This window comes from Lottia gigantea (assembly GCF_000327385.1).
Source record: "Lottia gigantea unplaced genomic scaffold LOTGIsca_14, whole genome shotgun sequence".
Classification (NCBI taxonomy): Eukaryota; Metazoa; Mollusca; class Gastropoda; family Lottiidae; genus Lottia; species Lottia gigantea.
In genome coordinates, this window is record NW_008707617.1 from 1,940,762 (window position 1) to 1,960,210 (window position 19,449).

The 19,449-nt window shown below is 30.3% G+C and overlaps 1 protein-coding gene across 1 annotated transcript; it reads right to left on the minus strand.

Moving 5' to 3' along the window:
- Window positions 1-1,657: 1,657 nt before the first annotated feature.
- LOTGIDRAFT_212851 (hypothetical protein) lies at window positions 1,658-19,277 on the minus strand (the record flags this gene model as incomplete). The annotated part of the gene is made up of 25 exons (XM_009049702.1): window positions 1,658-1,920; window positions 2,571-2,718; window positions 3,146-3,297; window positions 3,693-3,818; window positions 4,444-4,644; window positions 5,214-5,408; window positions 5,790-5,933; window positions 6,435-6,628; window positions 7,162-7,286; window positions 7,743-7,878; window positions 8,486-8,690; window positions 9,119-9,265; window positions 10,447-10,585; window positions 10,834-10,952; window positions 12,030-12,150; window positions 12,387-12,441; window positions 13,057-13,246; window positions 13,567-13,716; window positions 14,466-14,528; window positions 14,914-14,991; window positions 15,637-15,774; window positions 16,215-16,325; window positions 16,864-17,025; window positions 17,659-17,808; window positions 19,110-19,277. The coding sequence occupies 25 exons, from the start codon at window positions 19,275-19,277 to the stop codon at window positions 1,744-1,746; spliced, it is 3,594 nt and encodes a 1,197-aa protein (XP_009047950.1). The 3' UTR covers window positions 1,658-1,743.
- Between the last annotated feature and the right edge of the window lie 172 nt (window positions 19,278-19,449).

Consider the following 19,449-nt stretch of genomic DNA (forward strand, 5'->3'; position numbering starts at 1 on the left):
TTACATAAAATAGATTATTAGTATTTGCCTTTTTTGATGACATTTATTGCCATATTATCATAAGAAATATATAAGATTTTATCCTTAACAATATATAGTTATATTAAAGAGTTTATACATGGTGATTTTAATAGAACACATCCTAATTTATCTTCTATATTAAATCTAGAGTGTGACATATTAACACTAGATGTATCTGTAAGTATACTTATTTTATATCTATACTACCATTATTAGATTTTAATCTGGTTATTATTTTTGGTCAAAAAAAAAAAAATACGAAACCTAATGTTATCTTATTTTTGCACAATATGCTGTTTTTGAATTATAAAGCATAACTACATAAGGTGGATATTGAATATCTTTAGGAGTTCATAATTTTTGTATGATTAAAAGATCAAATATGTAAGTGTTTTTTTGTTACGACTAATTATGATATATTTCTTCTATTTTGAAGGGTGTTGAGTTAAATTGGCCACCAAATATGGGTGATGTACCAAATGAAGAAACCGAACAAACTATATGAACACTGATTAATCATATTATGTTGTTAAAATATATAAATCTGTTCAAAATCGATTTGGAGTGATTTAAGAGAAAAAACAAAAGTTTGCTTCTGACTTTTCAAAAGTAAAAGCAGAGGAAGAAATGTTTATTTTTCCTGATGTACAGAATAATACGATGTCATCAAGAGAAAATGTTAATCTTAAGTGTTGTCAACTAATATTTCCATGTAGAGGAAAACTATAGCTAAGTCTTTGAAGGAAACATTATCACTACAAAAATAATAACAAGTGGTTGCCTAACAAGATACGCCCACTTCCATGATAAATTTTCAATATATCATGGACTGTCACTGTGTCAAATCTTACCAAAAATCTAATTAAAAAGATATTGATTTACACCAACACAAGCTAACAAATTTTGATGTGTTTTTAATGTGTCAAGGGCACTAACTCAAATTCCTTTCATCGAAAAATTATCAAATTCAGATTTTACCAAGATCTCAATGTAATAGACGATCACACCAAATGTTTTAGTGTTCATAAACAAATGTTGGCCAGACAACAACCCCCTTCAATATTAGCCATAACAAACATAGGAGAAACATTAAATTGAAAAAGGTTCATAAAGCTCCTCATATTGCCTCCCATTTTAACCAACCTGGTCATGATTATAAATGCACACTTTTTGAGAAAATTCCAAATGAAAGCAAAAGCAAATTAGACAGAGCAGAAACTCTGTGGATTCATAGACTTGACTCTGTATGGCCATACAACTAAACCCAGGAGGTTTCAAAATTGCGAAATATTAGTGTATTTCCCCCTCCTCTAGTTATGTGGTTTCTAAGATTGTGACGTCATAAACCTTATGAGGTCATATTGTAATTTTAATCTTAACTGCCTTCCACCATTTGTAGTTTGTTGGAGTCATAACTTTTTTTTTGACGCAACGTTGGGTATTAAAGGATGTATTTATAATTTATTACACCAACTTCAGTATACATCAAATGAATCGCTGTACTACTAGTGGTATTGGTGATCCCATCAAAAAGTCTTCTTTCACCCCATTTCATGTGGGAGTTTAAAAACTTCAGTTGCAAAGTGTTATAAACAGAATGTCTGCAAAATGTAGGCATGTAAATAAAACAATGATAAATGCTTATATTAATGTTTATTCTACTGATTACATAATATCTAACAAGCACTATACTCATATATACATGGTATACAGAATTATTCTTCAAGCAAGTTCTTTTCTTTGTTTCTGTTTTTCTTTTTGTTTATTAGCTGTGATAGCATTAGGTTTAGATGTCTGTTGAACATGACGAGTAACTGTAGATACACCATCAATAAATTTAGTTTTAAATAAGATATTGGCGTTAGTAAACATACCATCTTTCAATGATACCACAATAAACTGAAAAAGAAAATGACATTTTAAGATTACGTTCATTATTTTCAAGGAAGATTCAAGGAAATTAAACACATTTGGTAATGTTTCTAAACATCAAAACAGTAGTTGACTTATTGTCAAATGTTTCTAAAAAACAATTTCAATATGGTATTTTATCTGACTGTTAAACTATTGCTTGCTAATAAAAATTAAACTAGTGTTTGCTAATCCTTATAAAATTAACTACAGCAGGGGGTTATGACTCCAAAAGGAGGAATCTTTAAATTTTTTAAATGAGGCATTAGTCTAGCATAAAATTTGGGGTCAATTAATATTTTAGTTGATTTTATTCAGTCAGCATATATTCTCTGACATGATAAAAATTACAGGGAAACCTAAGAGAAAATCATGAAATAGCAAAGAAGAGTGGTAAGGATTTATTGGGCGAAGGGGGTAATAGTAAAGCATTATTGGGGGAAAGGGGTAATGATACTGATCAAGGATCTTGAAATAAAAGATTGAAAATCCCTGAACTATAATATCAACTCAAATAGAGCTATTTTATATTTTATGCATATATGAAATTGTTAATAGGTTGACCAGCAAAATCCATGAAATCTGTGCCTTTATACCCTAAGTGATTCCCTAATATCAATAAATAGATCAATATTCACCTGAGAATGTTGGAAATGACTCTTTATCATTTGACCGATGTTTTGAGTATGAGATAAATCTAGAGCAGCATCAACTTCATCTAAGATATATATTGGTGCTGGTTTAAATAATAATAATGATAAAATAAGAGACAGGGCCACCAATGATCTGAAATTATAATAAAAATATATTATTTACACTGTTGTTAAGATCACATGATGTTAAAACATTCAAATTTCATAAAATAGCTGTTCTGAATTTTCATTAGCAAATTTTCATTCAGTTTAGTTTTTGTGAGTTTTCATTTTCATTGCAACAATTATAATCTGCTAAATAGGTGAACATAATGTTGTATATTTATTTTGTAAATTTGTTAATATACATATAATTATGTGTTAATCCAGTATCGAATCTGAAACATGTTTGTATCTGTTTCAAAGAATGTTAGGTCCTTTAAGAACTAAACAATGCAAAGTTCTTAGTGTTTTATACTTGTTGTGCACCATAACTTGTGAGGACTAAAAATATTGATACAACTAGCACACACAACTAGTATAAACAGATAATGAAAATTAGAATCAGAACATTGAATTACCTCTGACCACCACTAAGTTCACTCAGTGATTCTTTCCAAACATCAGCAAAAGCTACTTTAACTTCTAAACCATCAAGAACAGTTTTACCATCTGGTGGTGATAGTTTAGCTTGAGTACCAGGTAATAGTGATGAGAAAATAGAGTTGAAATCCTGAAAAACACAAATATATCATATACATGTACTCAAATATTAAATTCTATGGTTCAGGGTTAAATTTAAGCTGTATCGCTTTTGCAATGCAATATTTCCAATGATTAGATAATATCATATATCTTGACGATCTGCAAATAGAATCAAATCAAACTGTATATTCTTTGGGAGAATTTTCTACCTAATCTAGAAATATATGTGAACAATTGATTGGCATCGGAAGCCTTCATTTTGAATTTCTACCAAATTCAATTGAAGTTCAAATTAAAGTTTAACTTGGTAAGACAAACCTGAAATTTGGTGGGCTACATTGATAATCAAATTTTTTCAATCTAAATTGAACCTTGATTAAGTTAATGATTTAGAATCCAGGCACAAATAGCAGTCATCCTTACCTTGTTGACTTGTGACCAAGCTTTTTTCAATGCCTCATTCTTTTTCTCATCTAATTCAATTATAACTGATGCTATTTTAGCTTTATCATTCAAAACTATTTGTCTTTTCTTTATCAAATCATTATACTACAATACAAATTTCATAATGGATTAATCAAGAGATAATACTGATGAAAATCATAAAGGAGCAGGATTTAAAGCTAGAACATTGTGGCTTGATAAGGCTGTCAAAAATAGAGAATTATGAGATATTAAACGACAGGTGTGCCATTTTCGCTTGTTGATTTCAGTCTTGAATATGTGTGAATAGTCTTCAGAAGTACGGAAATCGCTTAATTCCTTAAATATACCTCAAACTATGAATTCACTATCTTTAATATGGCATTATCTCAAGAAAAGACTTTTTAACTTCCAATCGCAGATAATTCTGGAAACATAGGGATTTGAAGGCTCAAATTTAGACGGTGAGCAATGAACACCATTCATGTTTCTGAGGCTCTTATTACTTTCATATATTTACCAGTAAATAGCCATATTAGTGACTGAAAAAATGTTTCAATCAACTGCTCTCAATGTTCTTTTTACATGGCAGATAATTTTTTTTTTATATTTCTAGGGAGTTAATTTCCTTTGATTTGACCCCCACCATGAAGTGCAAAGGCTTAATATACTTTGACCTTTTGAGCGCGAACTCAATTCCTAAAATGCATTATACCAACAACAACAACAAAAATTCAATAAAGATGCTTACCTGTTCTTCAGCTTTACCCAACATATTCATAGCTCTCATATTAACATTCTTTGACAATTTCTCTTTAGTAGCAGTTAAATTACTAATTCTTCTTTCAGCTTCCTTAGGATCATTAACTTTAAAATCATAACTGGTGTTGGGCTGACCAAAATATTTCTTTTCTTCAGCAATCCAATCATATTCTTGTAACATACTTTCAACCTATATAAATTATATACATCCTTTATAATATTTATATTCCTCAGAAAATAATCAAAAAGAAAATGAGAAAGATAACTATTGTCTGAGCAAATTAAAAAGTTTTTTTTAATTTTTTCCATATTTTTTAGGAGAATTGGAAAATGAAAGAAAATGAATGGAGTTTTACGTCCTACTTTTCTGCACCCATAAGGAGAATCGGAATATCAGACTCAAAAAGTACTGACAGTCTATGTGTTGATAGAAATATAACCTTTAGTAAGTTTATATTGAAAAGAAACACATTTCTTTCCTACAAATTTCAACCCATAAAAGTGACAAGTTTATCCTGTGTAAAAACAAATTTTGAAGACATAATGTGTGCTTATGTTTATATTTTTATCAAAGCAAAGACATTATAAGACAAACAGTACAAAGAGATTGAACCCCACACATCTACGCAGGGGGTTCCCTTTGCACTTTGCTGCAAAAAGTAATTTGGTCAGTGTTGTTAGAGTTCACCAAACAGAATGGATTCAGACAAACCTTCAAGCTATAAATAGTAATTTGGTACATTCATTAGCTCAACTCACCAATTTAACAGCATCTCTAGTATCTTTCTGATGTTTACTGATTTTATGTTCTAGATCTTGAATTTCTAACTGAGCTGCCTTCAATTCTTTCTGTTTATTGCGTTGTTCTCCTACTTTCTCTGTTATTTCTTTATTTCTAGATTTTAATAATTCTTTCTGTTTATTGACATCCTCTTGAGCCTGAGTCACTGCCAACTAAAAATATTTAAACATGGTCAAAAACATGCATTATTTTAATGGAAACAAAGATCAAGATAATACATGATATTGCATTGTAGAAATGTAGTTAAAATGACATCATTTTGACATAGGCTTGAGTGTTCCACCTTTAATATTGAAAAGTTTATAAGGTGTGAAACTTTTTGCCATAGTTTTCTTGACACCTCTAAACTATAATTCCAGAAAAACTGGACACTAATGTGCAACTATTATCGCAAATAATATTTTTAAGTCCTAATCTGGCCAAGCAGGCACAGAAGAATGACCAAAAATATCCCAGCTGTGCAAAGGTCTTTGAGTTCTGGATGCACACAAAGAAAAATCTTTAGAAGGTAAAGATGGTGTGTATAAACAAACCTTTTGTTCATCACAGCCCTCTAATAGTTCTTCTATTTCTTTCTTCAATTCTTCAATAGCTTCTTCTGTAGCTTTTAACTGATTCTCATTATTAGATATTTCTTTCTTTAATTCTTCAGCTTCTAATTTGACACCATCAATATCCTATATCATATTATAGAATAAAATAAACATGCTCAGTTTAAATGCTTAACTATCTGATAAAGTTGAATTTCAGTGTGTAGTAGCTCTTTTCTCATTTTCACCATTAATGGTCTTCATTCAATGTAAATAAAATACTCAGAATACAATAAATGTATGATATATTGCCTAATTCCTTCAAAAATATCTCAAACTAGGAATTTCTCTTTCTACTTCTTTAGTCTTTTCTATATATATGGCAGTCTCAAGAAAAACTGAGTCGTCATTCTAATTTTCAACGCTGATAATTCTGGACATAGATTTGAAGGCTAAAATTTTGAGAGTGAGCTGAGAACACAGGGTTCAGATTCATCAATGGATGAAAATAATAACACAATTGAATCTGAGAAAGAGCGTAATATTCTTGTTTCAGTGCTGTCATCAATTTATTTGGTTCTAGATGTTTGTTTCTGATCAATTGAGATCCCTATCTTTTATTTATTAAGTATGATCGTATTGTTTTACCTGAAGTTTATCTTTTAACTTTTTACCATAATCCTCCATTTTCTTTTTAGCTTTACTTAATTTATCTTCTGCTTCCTTCAATTCATTTTCACGTACAGCTTTAGCATTTTGTAATTTATTCTTTAATTCCTTTACTTTCTGTGTTGCTTTTTTCTTCTTTTCTTCTGATTCAGTCTGGATGTTCTTCTGTTCAGCTGAAATTTAATGTCCTCTAAAGTCTTAATATTTGTTTTACCAGCTCATTTCAAGTGACAATCAACAGGATGCTTTCCCTTAAGAAAAAAAGCTCCAAAACATTAACAAGTCTTTCAATAATTCTTTACTCCTAGTCCGAAAAATCTGCCTCCTTTCTTTTTGGCCATGCTTTCAGATTTAAATTGTCGATGGGAGATCAGTTTCGTTTAAAAAAAAACCTTGATGGAACCGCAGACGTGATATAAATGGTAGACTGCACTACATAAAAATCTATCTTTCCGAATATAGTTTGGTTTAGTGTGTCTGATTTCAATAAATTGGTTTAAAACCCTTGTACTTTTGGAGGTGAGAAATATCCCCATAAAGCAAGGCCTTTCGACAACTTTCAAAATAGCCATCAGAGAGTGGAATCAAGATGTTTCAGTCTACTTTAGTCCTATCATTGAGTCTTTGATTTTAAAGACTGTGGTAGCCATCACTGATACCAACCTGCAAATTATCTACATTAAAATTAAATAATAGGAAAACTTACCTATAGATTCCTTTATACTATTGACAACTTGTAATTGTTTATGATGTGTATTTTGTTCCAACTTAATACTAACTAAATCAGCTTCTTGTTTCTTTAAATCATATTCTCTTTTAAACTGAACATATCTAAAATAACAACAGATAAATAATTGTACAAAACAGTTTTCTGAACTTGGCTAATGAAGAAGGGAATGGCATGGAGTGAGCAATGAAGAAAATTTTGCTAAGAGAGCCGCATTGGCCTACTCTTTTCAATTTCCATTTTTCAAAGGTTCTTAATGAGCCACGGAGGGAGATACACATCAAAAGTATCTAGATAATAACTCAACAGTGATGAGAACAGGTACTAAAATACTGAAACAACGCTATTTGTTCAAGGATAACTTCAATTCTCATAAACCTTTTTATCTTTCTGGACCAACTCTTTCTCAGTGAACAAACATCTAAAGATACACCTTGACTAATATCAAGATCCAACCTATACCTCCATGTTAGCTTGCAGATAACAGCTGAACCACAATACTACAAGGGTGTTGAATACAATCTCTAATTATTGAAATTTTAGAAGTAATATAGCCATACCTTTCACTATTCTTTTTAAGATTAGTCAATTCATTATCAATATTCTTCACTTCACTTTCTTTTCCTTTTAATACGTCTTCTACTTCTTTTATTTCTTGTAATTTTTGTAAGATACCAGAGTTTTGTTTTCGAGCACCTATATACAAACAGATGTAGTTTATAGTATAATTTCAATTAAAAGAAGAAAATAATGTTAATGTTTGAGCCATAATACATAACAAAAAGATCTTTCATAAATCTTTGGATTCTTCAGGTTTACAACATAAACATTTTCACAACCCATAAATTGGCAAGAAAATTTGTCAAGAATTTGTGCCTTCATATGCTCCACATTTCCTGCGAAATATAAAATTCAAACACACAGTCTAATTTCCAGTCAGGTTAAATCAAACAAAATTAAACCAAAATTTCATTCTATTTTTTTATAAGCTTTATCTTTAATATAGCCACTGCAATGAGGGTCTGAAGGCGGCCTTTTTGAACATTGCCAACCAATCAATTTCCCCCCTCCCATGCGGGGATTTTTTTACTTAAAAAAAGGTGTATTCCGAGAAGCATTAGACACTGAATGTACCTTTTGTTCACAAAATCTCAGCAGGAATTTTATTGGCTGGTGGTGTCATCATACAGACAAATGTTCAAACAGGCTGTCTTTAGACCCTAACTGAAGTGGCTATATCAAAACTTTAATTTAACTCCAACCTGGTTAAGTCAAACAAAATTTATGTAAACATAAAAACTACCTCCAGTTAATGTACCAGCTGGATCAAAAGAATCACCATCAAATGTAACAGTTTTCTTCAATACACCATCATTATATGTGACTTTCTTAGCTGTATCCATATCAGGGCAAATAAAACAACTACCAAATACATACTGCATAGCTGTTTGTAAATCTTTCTCATATCCAACTAAACTTAATGCTGTACTTACATTTTCTTTACCAACCTTTTCAAATAAATATCAATAATAAATGAAAATAAATTACAAATCACCAAAAATGCTAATTAATTTTTTTTTACGGGAGACAGAATGTTAGCAATAAACAAAGATTCATTAAACAATACATCTGTATAGATATTAATAATAAATATTCTGGCCAATTCTAAAAGACACATAATTATGAGAAATTCAAAAAGACCTGGCTGGAGAAATAATTTACAATATAGTTTAATAGTTCAGATCAATCAAAATGTCTCAACTGTGTTTTATACTTTATGTCTTTATATTGATAGTTCTTCACTTTTAACAGTTCAGAACCACTTATATGCTTATCTAATTATTTTATCCTGGAAGTTTGTATAAAATGGGGACTACATTTAAATGTCATAATCATTTTCAGTTTACTAATTGTATATTTCCCAGACTATACTTACCAAATTTTCAGCTTTCTTTACAATTTGAGGATCAATTGATCTTGATGAAATCTTATTTATAGGTATAAATGTGTAACGTTTCTTTAATTCTCCTTTCTGTAGTAATTTTTTAGCAGTGACTTCAGTATCAACTACAACATTATACAGCTGAAACATAATAAACAATTACATTATACAGCTGAAACATAATAAACAACTACATTATACAGCTGAAACATAATAAACAATTACATTATACAGCTGAAACATAATAAACAGTAAACAACTACATTATATAGCTGAAACATAATAAACAACTACATTATACAGCTGAAACATAATAAACAACTACATTATACAGCTGAAACATAATAAACAACTACATTATACAGCTGAAACATAATCAACAATTACATTATACAGCTGAAACATAATAAACAACTACATTATACAGCTGAAACAAAATAAATAACTACATTATACAGCTGAAACATAATCAACAATTACATTATACAGCTGAAACATAATAAACAACTACATTATACAGCTGAAACATAATCAACAATTACATTATACAGCTGAAACATAATAAACAACTACATTATACAGCTGAAACATAATAAACAACTACATTATACAGCTGAAACATATTAAACAACTACATTATATAGCTGAAACATAATAAACAAAAACATTATATAGCTGAAACATAATAAACAATTACATTATACAGCTGAAACATAATAAACAACTACATTATACAGCTGAAACATAATAAACAACTACATTATACAGCTGAAACATATTAAACAACTACATTATATAGCTGAAACATAATAAACAAAAACATTATATAGCTGAAACATAAACAAAAACATTATATAGCTGAAACATAATAAACAATTACATTATACAGCTGAAACATAATAAACAACTACATTATATAGCTGAAACATAATAAACAATTACATTATATAGCTGAAACATAATAAACAATTACATTATACAGCTGAAACATAATAAACAATTACATTATACAGCTGAAACATAATAAACAACTACATTATACAGCTGAAACATAATAAACAATTACATTATACAGCTGAAAGATAATAAACAGTAAACAACTACATTATATAGCTGAAACATAATAAACAATTACATTATACAGCTGAAACATAATAAACAACTACATTATATAGCTGAAACATAATAAACAACTACATTATACAGCTGAAAGATAATAAACAGTAAACATCTACATTATACAGCTGAAACATAGTAAACAGTCAGAAAACAGTCAACATATATATAAATACAACTGAATTTAGATTTAAAAATAAATTTACCTTTCCACCAGCAGCTACTTCTAATGACGTTGCTGTTCTTTCATTTTTGACTTGAATCAATTTACAAACTAAACCCTTAACCTTACTTCTATCAAAATTACTTTCTGGATTGCTATATTCAAAATTTAAATGAGGAAATCTGCAAAACAAAACAGTCATAAATCGTGAAACAATCAATGTTCTATATTATTATCATTATCTTCAAGCTTAAGCTTAGAAGAATTCTACCTCTTCGAATCAAAATTCATCAAATTTTGCCATCAAGAGTTTATCAGTGAACCTGGTGTCATAACTATACAACAGAATTCCTCTAAAAAATCCCTAAAACTTAAGTGTTTTAATATACAAGTCTATATCATAATATAGAAATGAGACAATATAAATTACCTAGATTGTAACATGTGTAATTTTCCATTCAAACCCTCAACTTCCTTTATTAAATTTCTTCTTTCGGTTGCTAATTTTTCTTCTTGACCTTCTTCATATCCAGTTTTCTTAATCTCATTCTGTTTGAAAATATATATAAGTCATTCATATAAGGTATTGTGGTACATCTATCACAATTTAAAATTTCTACTGATTTACTTCTAACATAATCATTTCTACTGATTGACCTTTAACTTAATCATTTCTTCTGATTTACTTCTAGCATAATAATTTCCATTGATTTACTTATGTTATCATTACTACTGATTTGCTTCTTATATTATCATTTCTACTGAATTACTTCTTATATTATCATTTCTACTGATTTACCTCAAACATAATCATTTCTACTGATTTACCTCTGTTATAATTATTACTACGGTACTGATTTACCTCAAACATAATTATTACTACTGATTTACCTCAAACATGATCATTTCAACTGATTTACCTCAGAACATAATAATTTTAACTGATTTACCTCAAACATAATCATTTCTACTGATTGACCTCTATTATAATTATTACTACTGATTTAGCTCAGAACATAATCATTTCTACTGATTTACCTCTAACATTATCATTTCTATTGATTTCCCTCTAAAATTATCATTTCTACTGATTTACCTTTAACTTCATCATTTCTACTGATTGGCCTGTAACTTAATCATTGCTACATATTTACTTCTAACATAATCATTTCTAGTGATTGACCATTAACTTAATTATTTCTACTGATTGACCTTTAACTTAATCAGTGCTACATATTTACTTCTAACATAATAATTTCTACTGATTGACCTTTAACTGAATTATTTCTATTGATTAACCCTTAACTTAATCATTGCTTCATATTTACTTCTAATATAATTATTTCTAGTGATTTACTTCTTACATAATAATTTCCATTGATTTACTTATATGGAATTGAATTACTTATGTTATCATTACTACTGATTTACCTCAAACATAATCATTTCTACTGATTTACCTCTGCACATAATCATAGGAACTGATTTCTCTTTAACACAATCATTTCTATTGATTTCCCTCTAACATAATCATTTCTACTGATTTAATTATAGAATCATTTCTATTGATTTCCCTCTAACATAATAAAATTTATTTCTACTATTGAATCTATTAAAATGAATTACCTCTAATTTAGTCATATGTTGTTTGATGTTTTCTAATAAAGTCTGGTCTTTTTTATAATCATCTTTTCCATGTTTTATACCACTTTCTTGTTGTTTTAATTCCTTCTCAAAATGCTTCAATCTAAAAAAAAAGAAAAAATAAGCCAAATACAGAAAATGGTGTAAAAGACTTATTCCAGGAAAGCCCAATTTCACTTCCAAAATAGCTGAAATCCAAAATTTTTGTATTCATTTGTTTGAAGTTTTTATTGACTATATTTGTAAGTTGCTTTCGTTAAAAAACATATTGAAATTTTTCAACAGAATTTCCCTTTAAATATACTAGTACAAATATCTTAGAAGAATATGAGAACTTACTTATTTTGAGCTGACAATATATCAGTATTAGCAGTGCTTATCTCATCTTCAGCAGCTAGAAAATATCAGAACAATAAGCTTATTACTGATCAATTAGACCTTGTCAATTTCAATATCTAAAAATGGGGAGTATGTACCACCTTTAAAGGTGTTACAATTCTATTAAGTCTTTCTTTGTTCACAGATTGATCACTTTTCATCATTGTAACTTGAGGAAGTAATAGTTCAAGTTCATTTGTATGTAACTTTTTTTTTGTAAACAGTCCAATTTTTAAATCAAACACCTATAAATTAATTCTTTAAAGAAATGAAATGAAATGAATGGAGTTTTACGTCCTACTCTTCTGCACCTTGTGGGCTAATGAAGACGTGCAACACCATGCAGGGTGCCATGAGGGAAATTTTGCCAGGACAGCGGCATTAGCCTGCTCTTTTTCGATTTCCAACTGTCGAGGGATCTTTAACGTGCACAGCCTGTAGCACACGGGGCCTCGGTTTATTGTCCCATCCGAACGACTAGACGCTTTTTCCATGTCAGCCCCTCTTACCTGCATCACTGACAGGGGGAAACCGGGTTGAAAAATCCGAAGGTATTATCTCGACCTATGCCGGGATTGAACCCTGGACCTTCAGGTTAGCGAGCTAATTCTTTAAAGAGAAAATAACTTACAAATTAACTGGTCTGTTAATGAAGCATCATTACCATCATCATTAGATGATAACCCAACAGTTACAGCATGTAGATGTTTCTGAGCAGCTTTATAACTTTCTTCACTCGCTTCTTTTTCTTCTTTTAACTTACTTAATGAGTCATCAACACTCTCTAGTTGTTTACTGTGTGCATTTAATGTTTTCTTATCCTTAAATTTTGAATTAAAAATTTGTCAATCTCAAGTCATGTAATTTTAAGTTGTTCAGAGAACATAGGAATTTTACTCTACACGGCTGAATGATTTTGACAATTAACAGTGTCATGAAGGCTTTTTGTCACCCAAAATAGATTTTTGTAGAACAGTAGCTTGGTCACCTGAAAGTTGACAAAACATTCCAAGGGAAATATGTCCCACATAAAAATCATAAAACATTTTCCATGTGACTAAGTTATTTATCTTTATCTAAATTTGAAATTGTGAAGGAGAAGATTTTAGTTCTACAATTCACCCCTTAAAAAACACAATACCTCATCACAATTCTTCATCAACTGTTTCTTCTTCTTCTCTTCAGCTTTTAAACTTTCTTTCTTCCTCTCAATACCACTCTGACATAAGGTAAATTCTTTCTGCTTTTCTTTCAGGACACTTTCACATTTCTCCATAGCACTTCCTGATGCCTTTATTTTAAATAAATTACTTTATTACATTCAGGTAGCAAATTCAAAGGTTTTGAACAGAACAAAGACAGAAAATAATAGTATCATGTCAACAACTGTTCTTGATAAAGTAACATATCAAAGGAAATCAAATGTAAAATGTGCTTTTATTTATTTTGTTTAGGGTTATTTCAAATTTGTTAATAATGAAAAGTCTATAACATTATTTTCTCTTAAAACTTAATTTATTTGAGATATCAGTGTTACAGTGATCTGATTAGTCAATCACTAAAATTAAATATTAACTATATAGTTTACTTTCCAATCAGATACTGAATTTCTAAATATATGAATTTTTCTTGAACAACTGGTAACTGAGCTACTAATCAAAATAAACATAATCATTGGCCAAATAGAACTGTGTATGACTGGAATTTCCAATCAATGCCAAGATGACAATAGCTCCAACCCGTTTTTTGGTGCTAAGCTTTAGATGGAATAGCAAACCAGTTTAGCCTAGATGAAGCCTACCTCATCTCTCTTCTTCTCTAACTCTACAATAGATTCTAAATAGAATTTCTAAATATATGAATTTTTCTTGAACAACTGGTAACTGAGCTACTAATCAAAATAAACATAATCATTGGCCAAATAGAACTGTGTATGACTGGAATTTCCAATCAATGCCAAGATGACAATAGCTCCAACCCGTTTTTTGGTGCTAAGCTTTAGATGGAATAGCAAACCAGTTTAGCCTAGATGAAGCCTACCTCATCTCTCTTCTTCTCTAACTCTACAATAGATTCTGTTATATCAGTAATCAGTCTTTCTAACTGTAAAAATAAGAAGTTAGTTGGATTACTGAAAATCAGTATACTTCATCACATACTGTGTTCATTGCGTTCGTTATCTTCACAGTGACAATGTCACTTTGTATTATAACCACATTCTTGCATCATGGAATGTTGGGATTTGATTGGATTGTATGTCAGCAAATACAGCCAAGTAGAACCCTTGATTGAAAGGCTGTTAACCATATGGCTCATTGTCATTGCCTTTCTGTAGCGTTCTCGCATACAATACACAATCTAATACTTACATGATATAACAAAGGTGGCTAATGCAGTCAAGGTATTTTAGGTTGCTATTTCAAATGCAGGCAAATATTCATCAAATATTGATGAAAAACATCAAGAAAAATATTCAAACAATACATACATTAGTAATTTTAGTTTTCAAACTTTCTGTTTGTTCTGTTATTTCATTGAGTTCATCATGAGACCGTTTCTTCTTCTCCTACAACACAAACATCAAATATAGGATTTAATCCAAGCAGCAAATTAAATTTGACTTGATCCATCTATTTATGCACAAAAGATTTTGATTCCTGGTATTCCTGTTCTGATATATGACACATATTTTGGTTTCGATCATTGGTAAGTGTCACGCTTTGTGATATTGTTATATTTTGTGTCCATAGTGGTTTACATTTGTTTCAAGTGCTATATGTTACGTAATATTTTTCTTATAATAATACATGTGTTTTTAACAATAAATGAAATAAAATGAATGGAGTTTTACGTCCAACTTTTCAGGACCAGGTGAGATAACAAAAACAGGCAACACCATGAAGGGTGCAATGAGGGAAATTTTGCCAGGACAGCGGCATTAGCCTGCTCGTTTTTCAACTGTCGCGGGATCGTGCACAGCCAATAGCACACAGGGCCTCGGTTTATTGTCCCATCCAAACAACTAGATGCTTTTTTCCATGTCAGCCCCTCTTACCTGCATCACTGACAGGGGGAAACCGGGTTAAAAAATCTGAAGGTATTATCTCAACCTATGCCAGAATTGAATCCTGAACCTTCAGATTAGCGAGCAAAGCGTCTAACTTACTGAGCCATCGCGGCTCCAGTTTTTAAATAAAGAAAACAGCAATACCTCAGCACAGACATAAGTATAAGCAATATACAACTTATTCAAATGATCTAATTCTCTAATAATCTTCTGATATTCTAAATATGATGACCTTTCTTCTCTTAATTTACTTAATGTTGGTGTTATATCTTCATTAAGTACCTGAAAATAGGCTTTGTAACATAAAGGCCAAGACGTACCCATTTTTACGATTTAACAATTCAATAATTCAAAATTAATTCAGGATCAATCCACCATGTAATTGTTCCAATAAAATCAATACCTCAAAAAATATTACAGGCTTGAAGACAAAAATTGTAAACTGTCAATTTGAAATTGATGTGAAGGGAAACGACTGCATATTGGTCTTGACTTTATTAACTGTAAATGGCATTTTGCTTTTGAAACCATATCTAATATTGGTACGGATTTAAAACTCAAAAGTACTTTAGAAATGGAGTATTATAACAATCTTAGCTGTCTAGAATGTCCTAGAAACAGTGTTAGAAGTTAAGACTTAAGGACACCTTAGCACTAAGATCATTTTGTGAATATACTGCCTGGTTTATAAATAATCTTATTTTGTCAGAAAGCTTACTCACAGATTCAATTTCTCGTAATTTAGCATCTTTTTTCTCAATGGTTTTCTTTACTGACTCCTTCTTAGATTCATACAGTCTAGTACCAGCAGCTTCTTCAATTAAAGATAAAATCTGCAAGAAAAACAATGAGTGGCTCTCAGGACTTGCTACAGTATGAATATTTTACATGTAAAGATAGAAACTGTCATTCACTCTTACATTTTATTCCAGTATTCAATATTCAAATTGGGAATTTCATATTCAATCTCAATTTATTAGTTGTTCAAAGATGTTGGAAGGATAGTTTTTTTTACTGATTAACAAGTCTAGATGTATTAATATTCTATTGACATTCCTTAATCAAAAAAGACTGACTGATATTTGTTGTGAATTGCCCCTAGATGTGCACAAATATGTTCACACATCTACACTATAAGTATACTATTTACAGATTCCATTAAGAGCCTGTGTGAAGGTATTTCTTCAAAAAATATAAACTTTGCTATTTATCTTCAGTAAATCTAGGCCATCAGACCAGACACTACGAATTACTTTTCTTAGACAATAACTGAATATTTCTACCCTGTTAGATCTCTAGAATTACTAGTAAAAAAGTCGAAATCATATACTAGTAAAGTTTTTAAATGGCATTTAGCCATGTATACATTACCTCTGGGGGCTTCATATTGAGGACTTTGGTAATTCGGCCTTGCATAATGAGAAAATGTGGATTATTAACATTAAGTTGAACTGAGTGAAATAAATCCTGAACTCTAGTATTATTGGCATTACTACCATTGATAAGGTATTTATTTCTTCCACCAATAACAACCTGAAAACACATAATTTACATTTAGTATATCAACATTAACCACAAACAATCTAAGAAAAATTGGAGACCAAAAGTTACTGGTAGGTTGGGGGTTAGTCAACTAATTCAAAATAGGATTCAAGCTGATAAGCTACTACAAATCAAATATCACAGTGGAATAAGAAATATTGGCTCAGTTCTTAAACAGTTTAATCTCTAGATTACCTTATCTACAATTTAACGTTAATGAGCGAGAGTGTTACAACATTTCCTTTATAGAAAAGTTGTGAAAGACAAGATAATCAAGTGACCAAACAATCATTGGAATCCCTACTTAATTAGCTAATTACAATTATGTACTTTTTAGATAACCTAGTATTTTATCCAATTATTATACTGAGCATTAAATATGCATGCCCTCAAATTACAGAATAATTTCAGGAATAAATGAAAATAAGATGACCTGTCTTAAAATCATAAGATATATTGGAATATTATGGAATTTTTACAGTGCATTTCACGTGGTGGTTCACAGATCAACTTAAAATCTGATTTCTTGTAAAATGTTACAATTTGTATGTAAAATAAGTTGGATTTTAAAAAGTTATAAAATCACAAATTCCATTTTCTGATTCAGAAAACACTAACACTAACCTGACGGGTAACTGTAATTTCTTCATACTGCTCATATCCAAAAGGACTTTGCTTCTTATCTTTATTATCAAAAGTAATACTAACTGTAGCTTTAGAAACACCAGCTTGTCCACATTTATACACCAAATCTTGAAGATTACCAGCTCTTACCTGTAAATAAGTCAAGAAATAAATTCACAAGTCTTGCGTGCAGATTTGAAATTGATTTTTTAAGCGACAGTTTGAGGTGATTGTAAGTTGCCTTGATCTATGGTTCATTTAGAGTAAAGAATTTTATCCAACCTGGTTCTTGTATCAGCTGACATCTCAGTTTGATTTCTATTACGAAAATTATTATCAACAGGGGGGGGGTTTTCAAAACATCGAAATGTTACAGCTGTTCATCTAATGAATCAAGCATGCGCGATTAGTCGAATGGAAAAATCAGATTCTAATATTTGCAAAAATGCATTCGAATTCGAATATTCGTGTGAGCACCCATTGGTACTCTTATCATTCATTACATCGTATAGAACAGAAATATGCAACTTGACCATTCTTTGTTAAGCGCTTTTTTCAAAATTCTCGAGCTAACACTTTTCGTCCTGCGTGCCCGTATTGATGTGTCTCTGGATATGAAATAGCAAATTATTGGAGATTAGTAAAAAGTGCCACGCTCTATGCAGTAATATTTAGCTATGAAATTTGGTTTACGTCGAACAACAATAAGCAGCATTTTCAAGTGTACAGAATAATTCTTTTAAAAGTTTGCCGACATAATATCAATAAAAAATGTATGTGCAGTTGCTCAAAATAGTAACGTATACAACTGAATTGTCTTTTATTATTGTCTTATTATCAGAAAGATACCGTCTGTATAATGCGAGTCACTGAGTTATAAATAGTAACATGTGGCACATGTTAAAAAATGTTGAAACTTTAGAGTACTCTGACACTCTCGCCAATCCGACAATATTTTGCGAATATCAGTGGATTTCTCAATAATCGTCAATGCCAATTATGAAGAGAAAGTCGTGAGCTTGATTTGTCTGTAGGCTACTCTAATCAATAATTGCTTTGATAATATTTAAAATGTTTTCATAACTTGGATTGAAGGAGAGAATAAGTAGTCAAGTTGAGTTGTTTGCGAGTATGAGTTATTTTGAATAAATTTTATTTTGTTACCGTTTTAACCAAAGTATCTTGTTACCGTTTTGGCAGATCTGTTACCGTTTTAACTAAATCTGTGTTACCTTTTTGGAATATCTGTTAACGTTTTGACTATTAAAATTTGTTACCGTGAAATTTAATATCACTGGTACATTACAAAACCATGACAATAAATAGAACTGTTCGCTGTTTCAGATCTATCCTAGTGCATGGCAGCGTGGCAGTACGTTTGGCATAAGACATGTAATATCAAAATGCTTAAAGAATATATAGAAGAAAAATATATTGGCCTTTTAACTTACATGTGTCAAGTTTGTTATTCCCAGCAAAAAACAAATCGCATCCAAGATGTTGGATTTACCACTTCCATTTAACCCAGTTATGGCGTTAAAAAGCGGATCAAACCCGTTGATTTCTGTTCTCTGTGCATAAGACTTGAAGCCATCTACAACCATGGACTTGATATACATTTTTGTGACGAATTTCTCTTATTTCGTCGATCTTGTTTACTTACATTAATAAAAAGAATGGCGCCATAAAAATCAAATGACTCTCGAACAACCAGACTTTCTGGTCTGATAGTTAATAAATAATACCTTATCAATCTGTTAAATGCAATATACTCTATTTTCTATTTATTCA